General features: G+C 37.2%; 1 protein-coding gene across 1 annotated transcript in view; it reads left to right on the top strand.

The window, feature by feature from the left end:
• The window catches only part of LOC122057238 (triosephosphate isomerase, cytosolic), a 9,643-nt gene extending 1,799 nt beyond the window's left edge, over positions 1-7,844 (top strand). The window contains exons 3-9 of the mRNA XM_042619270.1: positions 703-826; positions 2,990-3,074; positions 3,610-3,742; positions 5,346-5,440; positions 5,968-6,046; positions 7,317-7,399; positions 7,590-7,844. Coding sequence (XP_042475204.1) covers positions 703-826; positions 2,990-3,074; positions 3,610-3,742; positions 5,346-5,440; positions 5,968-6,046; positions 7,317-7,399; positions 7,590-7,640 — 650 coding nt within the window. The 3' untranslated portion in view covers positions 7,641-7,844. The remainder of the gene's footprint in view (positions 1-702; positions 827-2,989; positions 3,075-3,609; positions 3,743-5,345; positions 5,441-5,967; positions 6,047-7,316; positions 7,400-7,589) is intronic.
• The last annotated feature ends 4,083 nt before the right edge of the window (positions 7,845-11,927 follow it).

The following is an 11,927-nucleotide window of genomic DNA, read 5'->3' as shown; positions in this document are numbered from 1 at the left end:
TAAGTAGAACCTAAAGGATGGACTAGTAAACAACTTCATCATAGGATTTTGTCTAGAGGATGTAAATACATTTTGAAAAGGGTTTATGATCCTCTTTGTTCTCTTTAAAATTGTTGGGAACCTTGAAATAGTTGTTAGTTGGTAGTGTACTACTTTGTGTCTTTGTTAGGAATGGGAAGTAGCACTATCACACCTTTTAGTCTTTGTCTTGGATATGAAGTAGCTGTTGCACATTGTCAAGTCTTCAAATATGTAAGTTCTAGCTGTTAGGCTCTTACTTGATGTGTATAAGGTCCGCTTCATCTTAGATGCAGAATTTTGAATCTTGCAACTTTGGATATTCCTGTTTTCTGTTAAATGTTTCTTACATTTTTTCTGTTTCTAAGTTCAAAATATTGATTAGTCACTATTCAATGCCATTAGTTTGATTGAATATGCAACTTATCATTTACCTTTAGTTTGGTTGAATATTAATGGCTTGAAAGTTTTGAATATTCAATAAGCCATGATGTTGAGCTATGTAGTCCTATTTTTTTACTTTTGATCTCTTTGCGGGAAAAGCATTGTTGCTTAGTATGTATAATCTAATCACCCTCCCTTCCCCCTCCCCCACCCCCCCTAAAAAAAAGCTCTCTTATGTTAGAGTTATTTGATGCTTGTAGATAAACTTGTTTATATGGTTCAAACTTGTTTTTCTTCCAGAGGTTGTGGTAAGTCCTCCGTTTGTGTTTCTTCCTTTCGTAAAAAGTTTATTGAGATCAGACTTCCATATCGCGGCACAAAACTGCTGGGTGAGGAAAGGAGGTGCCTTTACCGGTGAGGTTAGGTATGTTCCATTCTATGTGCCACTATCATTGTCCATGCTTTCTGGGTCATTGCTATTTATCTGTCTTTTCCATGAAACTTATGAAAAACCATTTTGATATGGCTATCTTTTTCTAAAAGCTACACTAGATGGATTTGCTGCTTGTTTTACTTGCTATATTCTAGACTTAGTATCCGATATTGAAGCTGTATTTACAGTAGCCCTATCTCCCTCCTCCTCAAGTGTTGTTGAGTCTCTTGAATCATGATGCTACCTTCAACTGAAGAACAATTTTCTTGAGTTTTATTTTATAGTTTACATGATGCTACCTTTAACTGAAGAGAAGTTTTCGTTTGAGTTCTATTAGATTGTTAAAGTATGGGTTCTGTTTGATGTGTCTTCTCATTTTCAAGTGTAAATTGGTCATGAGTTTTCATTTTTATGATCATGTATGCATGCTAATATGCATTTTATTTTGTGGGCTATCATTTCTTTGTAGACCTGAAATTTAATGCAGTTCATATATTTGTTTTTAGTATCCTACTTGTTTTTCCCGCTTCAATGATAATCTTCTCTGTTGCTGATCCCTCCACACCCGCCTCCCTCCCAAAAGAAAAAAAAAAAAAAGAAGAGACAGGGATTCAATACCATTGTCGTCAGAACTATGTTGTGTTTAGTTGATTGGATTGTTTCTTTAACTGGAATAGCATACTGTATTTTTAAATATGGACTTGCCTGGTGTGTGTTAGTCTGAGAGTGGTCCACCTTTCCTGGGATACTAGGATAGTGGGATTCACACTGGGTTATGGTCCTTTGTTTTGTTAAGGGAGGATTGGGATGTCATCTTCCCCTCTAAGAGCCAACACCAGCAGTTAAAGAGAAAAGGTTGCCATAACTTGAGATCTTAAATTTTTAAATCAGTGTTGGCTTAATAATTTGTAGATTTTCAGGAGAACTAAATTCAGAACAAAAATTTGTGTTATTAATAGAAATATTTTGAATTAATAGTCTTTATGAACAAAAAGAGGAAAAGTAAATAAAAAAAAAAAGTATGTACACCCAGTACTGGGTTTTGGGGGTTGAGGTGGTTCTTTTGACACCCATCCATCTCACCCCAAGCCAAATTTTTTTGGCTTTCCTTCTTATGCACCAATAGCATTTTAGAGTAATGACTGCTACTAAGGCTCAAGTATGGCAGCCAAGTTTTGATTGGAAAGAAATGGAAAAAATCTTGCTCTATCTGAAAAACTGACGGCCAAGTTCTAATAATACACACATTTGTTTGTCATTGGCCCTCTATTTTATGTTATATCCATCTTGTTGACAGGATGTAACGAAGGCATTTAAGGATTGCTCTTTGCAGAAGAAATCCATCTGTTCTGTTTAAAATCTCTAGCTTACTTGTAATATTTTAATGACTACTGTTTGAAGAACAAGTCTGTCCTTCCTTTCTGTTCAAGGTCTTTAATAAACTTTGCTCTTGTACTCTTGAGTATCAATTTTTTGTTCTATTAGCAATGATCATGACCTTGATTTCACCCCACTGCCCCCTCCCCCTCCCCCACCGTTTGACATAATATTTATTGTCTTGTGGTTAAGTTACACAACCCATGTGGTCTTCATTACATGAGACAGTTTGATAATGGTTTTGTTGTTCTTGATTCTGAAGTATATACTGGCTGTTGTTGAGCCATAAAAGCATTACTAAAAGATAGCAGCAATTAAGCACTGGCAAAGAAGCCACTCTTTTAGTGGAAAGAAATTCAAATGTTATGCTTTGGCGACTGTGCTTGGATAGAGTGCAATACTGTAGTTCTCACTTTTTTCAAGGTGCTTACACAGCTGTGTGTTTGATGGTGCTTTCAACACATGTGAAGTACTTTATTGTTCAATCAAAGTTATGGAAGTTCACTAGTTTGACTTGTTTTACTCTTTAGTTTTGTGCTAGGATACCTAATTGATAGGATTTGATTCTTTTTGGATTTTTTTTTTTGGGGGGGGGGGGTGGTTGTTTAAATTTGATTGTATTTGTTGCTTAGATAGAAATCATCCTGTTTGGTTTGTCTTTTGTTTTTTTCTTCTTTTCATGCCTTTGCTAACATAATTGTTCAATGTTTTTGTGCATTGGTTTCTGCAATTTATTTTTTTTCTAAGATATGAAATTCGTAACTCCTTTTGATGCAGTGCGGAGATGCTGGTCAATTTGAAAATTCCTTGGGTCATTCTTGGTCATTCTGAAAGGAGGCTTTTGTTAAATGAATCAAACGAGGTAAGATATTATTCTTGGCTGTGCCAATTTTTATTTACTACTGCTGAATAGTTTAGCATTAGACTGGAAGCTGCCTTTATAGGTACCCAACCCAGAGCTCATCTGTCAGAATCTGATTGTCTCCAGATTTATTAAAGATGAGGATGCTTGCTGATGCAAGGGTGGTAGGGATGCTTTGGTTATGGATTGGTCCAATGGTCTAGGATTGCTTGCATGCCCGTAGAAAATTTTCATTTTAGGATGAGGTAGATGGCCTTAGCATTGATATTATTTGCTTCCAATTATTCCATGCAACTTGACAGCTACTGCATTCAACAGTTTTTCCACCAAAAAAAAAGCATGTTGAGAGCAGTTGTTTGCTTGAGCTTCAATTGAAGTTTTCTGTTATTGATGTGCTATCTGTAGCATTGTTTACAATGGCTGCTGCTTCACAAACATGGTGTGAAAATTATTGTGCCCAAGACATCCAAACATGTACTCACCCAAAATCCTATATGCATTTATTGATGTCAGTTATGTATGTATGTCTTTGTAGTTTGTTGGTGACAAAGTTGCATATGCACTTTCTCAAGGATTGAAGGTGATTGCTTGTGTTGGAGAGACTCTTGAGCACCGTGAATCTGGATCTACCATGGCTATTGTTTCAGAACAAACAAAAGCAATTGCAGGTACCTCCATGACCCTTTATGGACAAAATTTGTTGTGCTTTAATATTTGATCCAATTTAGTTTCTATATGAAGTTCCTAGGCTGATTTTTGGGTCTCAGTTATTTGGTTACATTCATTCAGTTCTTTAAGGAGTGATATGGGATTAAATTCTGACTCTTGCAAATATATTTCCATTAATTGTACTAGGCAGATGTGTCTGCTACTTGCTGCGTTTCATTATTGCATAATGCTGTAACTTCACTTTGCAACTGCTTTGTTACCTCCAATGGTGTTGATAGGAGGGTCTCTCTTTTTATGGATTGTGATTCTTGTTTTTTTTTTTTTTGCTAATAAGGAGCCCCTTGAACCTGCCTGGTTTTACGGTTCAGGCACAAAGGTAAACCCCGGTTACACGCAGTCACACCTAACCCGTGTAACAGATCAGTCGCGAGGAGACTCAAACTATTGATGCATGTCATGTCACAACTGTGCAGGATCCCAGTTTGCCAGTCATCCAACTTTGAATCTTGCAAAAAATTTCCACAAATGCAGCAAATCATCGCTGTTGATGCATTCTGTTCCTGCCCAATGCCTTGTTCCACAAAGATATAGAAGTGGGTTGCTGAAAATCACAAAAACTAGGAGTTTCTAGGAAGTTTCCCTCTTTGAAGTTAAAACTGTTGAAACTAGCAAAATGGATCGAAATTTTGACCCATTTTGATTGAAACCATGCATTATACAAAAGGTTTGTATCGAAATGGTACTGAAACCCTAAACATGGTGAAATCTTGCTGAAACTTTGAAATTTCGACCGAAACTTGGTAAGACCCAGGTATTGCACCTAGTTTCGTTTCGACCTTTGTTGAAACCGAAAAATATTGCGAAATTTTTTATTTCGACTGAAATTTCGAACATTGCTTAGAATCACCCCTCCATTATCAAACCCGATATCAATACTTGAATCCTTAGGCGTACCTGTTCTCGTTTTTGGCATCAGGGAGAAGATGATGTGCCTGTTTAAGGATGAATTTGTTGGTTTTGGAGTTGAGGCTCAAAGCCTTACTTGTTTAGTTCATTTTTCAAATATTGTAAGAACAGGCAATTTCGGATCTGAATGCTAGTTTTCAGCTTTCTTAATTTATCAAGTTAATTTCTGACTTCTGAACCAGATACAATTCTTTGTGAATCAGTCCTTTGATTTGCGTAGAGAATTTAGAGTTTATGTTCTTGCAAGTTTTCTTGAACCCTAGAGACCCTTATTTTTATATTTCTGTTCATTCCCACTTGGTTTATTGGGGTTTGATCATGGTTTGTGAGCCCCTGTTTTAAGCATACTTTGTTCTGGTTTCCTTCATCAGATAATTTAATCACCATGTCATACACATCAGTAAATGAATTTTTTAGTTATCTTTTGATCTAAATCTTTCCACCGCCTTGTTCAATATGGCGAGCTTAGGCGAGAACCTAGGGGCAACTCCATTGCCTTATCTTGCTTTGGTGCCATGACAACTATGCCCTATGCAAAGTTGTGTCATCTTTCCATCAACATTTTATGAGTGTTCTTAACATACCTAAATTGGCTGTTCCTTTTATCTTTTTTAATTTGCAAATTCTCTCTTGCAGATCAAGTTTCAAATTGGGATAATGTTGTATTAGCCTATGAGCCCGTGTGGGCCATTGGAACTGGAAAGGTGGCGACCCCTGCTCAGGCTCAGGAAGTAAGTAATCATTTCTGTTTGCAAATATCACTGTATTTTTCAGCATGTTCAATGTGCAATATCTTCCAGATCAATCTGTCTATGGGATGCACTTTCTTGTTGCTCAGAACTTGAAATGGTTTGTAAAAAAATAATTTAGGTTTTGTTGAAGCTGTTTTGTCAGTCATTTGAAACTGGTTTAGGAATTCCTGAACCAAGTGTTTCTATGAGTAGGTTAAAATAATTAAGTCTCTGAAATTTGAATTTGGAATGGCTTTTATGTTGGGCGACCTGCATTGCATTTACTCAACCTCTTCTACACTAATGTGGGTAACCCTCTTTCAGGATCCACAGATGGGGTATTCATGAACTCTTAAATATCATAAATCGCAAAATTCATTCTGGTTCTCTGTTCAACAACCTCTTCCCCACCCCCTCCCTCCACCCCCCCCCCCCAAAAAAAATAAAAAAATAAAAAAATAAAAAAATAAATAAATAAATAAAGTTCCTGTCGGAGATATTGAGTCATCAATGGCATAATGTTCCAGGTGCATTTTGAATTGAGGAAATGGCTTCAACAGAATGTTGGTGCAGAAGTTGCTGCCTCAACCAGGATTATCTATGGAGGTATTTGTTTTCTATTTGGCACCATCTCCCTTTGCCATCTGTCTTGCAAATTGTTATCTTTATGTCCACAAATAGCAGCCTAGCAGGTAAAATAACCAAAATGTGCAGCGAATTAAGTGGATTTTCTCCTTTTCAAAGAATATGTATCAATTAGATTGGGGAGATATTGTAATAAGTATGAGATATGATATAGAGTTAAAATAGTATCAGGGAAATATGGGTCTTTGTTTAATTGATTGTGATTACGAATAGAAGGTATTTCTTTTGTTTTGTAATGTAGAAACCAGATTTCCAAATCCTAAGAGGACTAGAAACAGGGATTCCTTCTTGGACTAGGACACCTATAAAGCAAACTGAAGAGGAATAGTCTAAACTGAATTAAACTGGGAAAATGATTAAAAGAAGTCAAATTAGATTCAACCGAAATTTCACCAGACAAGGGTTTTGGAAGAGAAATTCGATAATTTGAACAGGAGAAATAACTTGTAGAGAATATCTAAATAGAATAATAAACTATAAAATTAGGGGAAAAGATCTAGAGAAAAGCAGAAACCAGTTGTTGAGGTTGCAGATTGAAGAATTAAGTCAAACTTGAAAGGAAAGGGCAGATCAGATCAGTGAAACCAGAATCAAATTCAGAAAGGAAAGCTAGCATATCTGACTTGTTTGTATGCTGTTGTGGAGAAATATAGTCGCTTCTGAGACTTCAGATTTGAATGCTGGAACTTGAAGAATAATAAAAAAAAAAAAGGTGGTATGGCTGGAAATCCACCCTATAACTAAGGAATCCATTTTAGTTTATAGGACATCCATCAAACACCATAAATACATGTGGCTTAGCGAAAGAGGCAATCTATTGCTCTAAGCGTACAATTTGTGGCTTCTAATCAGCTGACTACAGGCTTATGTATAGAGCTTAAATATGCAGAAATTGATTTGGAACAGGATAGTTAATGAATTATTACTCTCTACGAGCAAACTAAGATAAATATGACTTCTAAACATAATCATACCAAAATTGAATAAAATGTACCCTGATGTAAGTTTTTGGTTTTCATGAAGTTTATTTTGATTTTAATCTTTCTTTAATTGAAATAGTAAGTTTTTTCTTGCATTTGGCTATGCTTATATTTGTCTGTTTGCTCATATTGTTCCATCTCCAATGGTAACTGTACTGAATTGTTATAATGGCCTAACCCTTTCTCAATCTTCTAAACTATTTGGGAGATCTGAACCTTTTCCGCTTCATTGGTGTCTGTATGTTATACAGGTTCTGTAAATGGTGCAAACTGCGAGGAATTGGCAGCACAACCTGATGTTGATGGGTTTTTGGTTGGGGGAGCTTCTCTAAAGGTGATTAACGCCCACATAAAATGCTCACCTAGAAGAAGAAAACTAAATCTAAGGGAGCAGAACATTTTTCATTCTTGAATGGTTCTTTTCTTGGATTCATATATAGTTCCACCCCACTGATTTTGTTTTTACTAGTTGCAATAGAATCCTGATGATTCTCTCTTTGGCTCCCTTTTTGCCCTTTTATCAGCCTGAGTTCATTGACATTATCAAGTCTGCCACACTGAAGAAAACTGCTTAAGCTTGGAATCGGGTACAGTTGGTTAGATGCTGTAGTTTTTGTTTGGGGAGACTTCCAGTTTACGCTAGAAGTTGACGACATGGGAAATTTTGCCTTTGCTTGTTTAACCACCCTGTGATTTATAGCAGATGTTAATTTAGTAAGCACTTGACTTGTTGCCATCATCTCAATATGAAGCTTAATGCTTGGGTTCTGCTTTGATAACTGAATTATGGCACTGGAAAGGTGTTCATATTCAAGGGGTTTTGGCGGGGCCGCGGGGGCCGGGGGGGGGGGGGGGGTGTATTACGCTTGACACAGTTCACTGGCATTTACTGTAACTGCGTGCATCTCTATGTTTAATGAGAAATTGCTGCTTTATTTGTTTAGTGTAATATTGGGGGGGTGCCTTTGTTAGCCCGGGAAAACCCATAAAATGGATTAGGCCCATAGCAAAAGAAAACATAAAAGGGATAGGAATACAACACAACCAAGCGAAAAAAATCATCCCGCTTCTCTTTGGGAATTCTATGTCCACCTACTAGAAAAAAAAAAAAGGGCTCGTACCTGGTGCACGAAGTCCAAGGGGTGAGAGTTAACAGTCTTACTTTGAAAATGTTGAAAGACTATTTTGATCGCTTGACCATCAGGCATGGTTTTAAGTATCTCCGATACCGATACGATACCCTTCGATACGTATCTTAAATTTAGCCGATCGATACGATACACATCGATACGATATATGAAATTTTTAAAATCCTTTCGTATCGATATATATCCTACAATACATACCGATATGCATCAATACACCACTAGTACACATCTATATGATACGATATGCCTCAATACGGCTATGAAAATTATAAAATTGAGGTAAAATGTACATTTCGGTATGTATTGGTACGTATTGGTGAGTATCGGTATGCATCGATCGGTACATATCGGTATATATTGGCACGTATCGGTGAGTATCGATATATATCGGTACTTATCGGTGAGTATCGATACGTATCGGTGAGTATCAGTATGTACCAATACAATACGCTATGGTCATATAATGGCCAAGATGGATAATTTTTCAGAAAAACACAATTTTTGAAGGGTTTTTGTTTCAAAGCTGTTGTCATCCATATTTCTCTCTAACTAAAGTGGAAATCAAGGTTGGGAACAAGGATTTTACATTTATGGAACAACTACAAACCTTGAATTATTAGTACAATACCCTCAATTTAGTGTTTATGCATAATACATGTTATCAATAGTTTTTTTTAACAAATTCTTTATGCAAAAGTGTTTAAAAAAATGTTTCCTATCCATTCATGTGTGTATCTTTAGCGTATCTTAGTGTATCTTCGATACGATACGATACTCTCCGATACGTATCTTAATTTTCGTCGACCGATATAGCGACCGATACCGATACTTTAATCCTTGGGTCACAACATTCATATATCCAGCGGAAATATTAGAGCTTGTTACTCATTAACAAAGCTCATTGTTCATGATTCATCAAGGGCGGTAAGCTGCAAATTATCCTTTTAGAAGTGAAAGAGTAATCCCACATTGTACCAGAGTAGAATGGCAGGAAAAAAAGGTTCCCCAAACTGGTTTCTGCCTCTTACAAGTGGCAATGACTCTAGCAAGATATAAAGAGTCTTCATCATCACAAAAGAAATGGTGGAAGGGTTCCCACTTGGTGGTCTACAATAGAATTTCTTTGATGGGAATCCGTAGTTGTGGGTGTCTAACATAAGGGTGTCAAGAATCAAGATGGAGACCGAATAGAAAAGATCCATTGGACCGAACCATTTATTGATTTTATTTGATTTAATTTCGGTCTGCATCAATTGGACTGATAAGGCCAAAATTTTTTATTGGTGAAAAATAAGGACAAACCCCACCAAAAAAAAAAAAAAAAACCCTTAATCTAAAGAAATTTATTTTATATAAAAAAAAATTATTCTCATGCACATGGCCAACTTTATTTTTAGTTTTTTTTTTTCTAATTATAACTTTATTTTTAGTTGATTTGTATTATAAAAATATGACACTTGTCATGTGAGTCAGGGATAGGATAGGTCCTACATACCTTCAAAATTTTTTGTCCCATCTAACTTACCATGTGGTTGAACTTAAGTGTCTGACAAAGAGATTGATTCCTTTCCAGTTCATACATGGTCTATGGGAAAACTTGGTCTAGAAGAAATATTGACCGTTTGGAAAAATCAGGTCTAGCGGTCCAGAAGAAATATTCTCGCATCATTACTTGGTTGAGGGATAGAATAGTATAGCTCACGAGTCACGACATCTTCTAATGTTTACCATATGCTGGCGGGTTTGCGTGTGAAAACCAGGTCCCATAACAAATAGAAATAGTCTGTTTATCATTTTCTTCGACGAGGCATCTTTGATTATCTCAACCCCCCCCCCCCGGGCAATATGCTGGCCTTTGTATGTACACACGTGTGTACGAAGCACTGTTAAATGGTTGAAGCATGGCTGACGAGATGAAGTCAAGTCTCCACTTATAATCTACTTGAACTTGACTGTTACTTGGACAGCTTCTTGATGTATGTCGAAGTGATTATTGGAGGGTTGTTAAAGAAAAGAATAGAAAAATAAAAATAAATAATATAAATAGATTTATGAGATTTGTTAAGATTGTTTACGTTTTCGGTGCAATGAAATCTCTGCTTCATTTTCAATGGAGATTTATAGCGATCATCCTCACTACTCTCTTAGAGAAAAAAAAAAAAAAAACTCTCGCTATAAATATATAGTGAAAAACTCTAATATTAGAAAATATAAAATTGGCTCAATAAATGAGTCCCAAATACAAATTTGAGCTAGGACTGCTATGTTTTTGGGGGCCTGTACCAGTACTTCCTGAATCAAACTGCACACCGTACGCCAACAATTATGAATTAATCCTCAAGATGAAACAACTCTTGAGGCTTTCCAGTAATGGTTGTACTCATTTACTAGGGCACGGTGGTACACTTTTAGGCTATGCTCAATCAACCAATAGTAAAAAAAAAAAAAAAAAAAAAAAAAAAATCTCAAAACAGTTGATAAAAATAAAGAAAAAGAAAGAGATAGAATGAGTTAAGAGAGGGGCAAAGGGCCCGTTTGATAATGTTTCCAGAAACGCGTTTCTACCGTTTCTGTGTCAAGAAATGACAGAAACGGAACAAAAAAGTTTGATAAACCTATTTTGTTTCTGCTTATTTCAGAAACATAAATAAGAATTTATATTGATTTATGGTTCAAGAAACAGAAACGATGGAACAAGTAGAACTTGTTTTGTTGTTTTTGGGAACAGATTTGTGGACCTTTCTTTCCCCCAAACCCGACATTATTCCCTCAACACCGACATCAGAGCGTTCGATGCCCATTAAGTATAGACATTTCTCAATGGACTTGAGGGAGTCGACCGGAGCTAAGCAGAGGAATCAACGTTGAGGGCTTCAAGGTAGAGAAGCTTCTCATGGAAGAGGACACCATAATCGACCGCAGACCCTGGGTTGATGGGGAGACAAGCGAAAAAGCAGAGCCTCAGGAATCGACTTTTGGCGGCGTGTTTCAGGCGCAACCGATGGCTTTGGCTTCGGCTTCGGCTTCATCAGTTGTGGCTATGGCATCATTGACGGTACCAAAGAAGTCAACTTCAGTGACGGCTCTAGCTGCTGCTCCGTCAAAGGGGAAGCATTACAGAGGAGTAAGACAACGGGCATGGGGGGAAATCACGGCAGTGATGGTCAGGTAGGATTCGGGCAACTTCGTCGCTAGAGGAACAAGGTCTTAGGAGCTATTCGGTCATTCTGAGAGGGTGCAAGGAACGTGTTGTTCGCTGACAGTGTTGATGGTGGTGGTGATTCAGCTGAGAAGTGGGCGGTGGAGCTGTTTTGGTTGGCTCGAAAGATGGGGGATTGTGGATGTGTGGAGGAGGAGGAGTGGAGGTGCGGGACGGCGTCGAACTTGGCCAGGATGGCCCCTACGACAGAGAAACATTTCAAGAAACAAGAGGTTTATCAAACACCCAAAATTTCGTTTCTGTACCCAGAAACGAAAATTCCTGTTTCTGCCTTTTTTGAAACAGAAACGATAGAAACATTATCAAACGGGCCCAAAGAGTACAATGATTTCAAAAGTGTCAGAGACAGTTGAGGCCTTCGGCTTCTATTTATAGAGAGAAATGCCCTTTGGAAGCACTTGTCCAAGTAAGCCCAAAGAAGGTATGTCTTTTCAGCCAAGACATAAAGAAGCTAGCCATTACTAGCACTTAAAAGTGCATTGGACAGCTCTCGA

The sequence above is a fragment of the Macadamia integrifolia genome, chromosome 12 (assembly GCF_013358625.1).
Source record: "Macadamia integrifolia cultivar HAES 741 chromosome 12, SCU_Mint_v3, whole genome shotgun sequence".
Lineage (NCBI taxonomy): Eukaryota > Viridiplantae > Streptophyta > Magnoliopsida > Proteales > Proteaceae > Macadamia > Macadamia integrifolia.
This window is presented reverse-complemented; position numbering and strand designations above follow the sequence as displayed.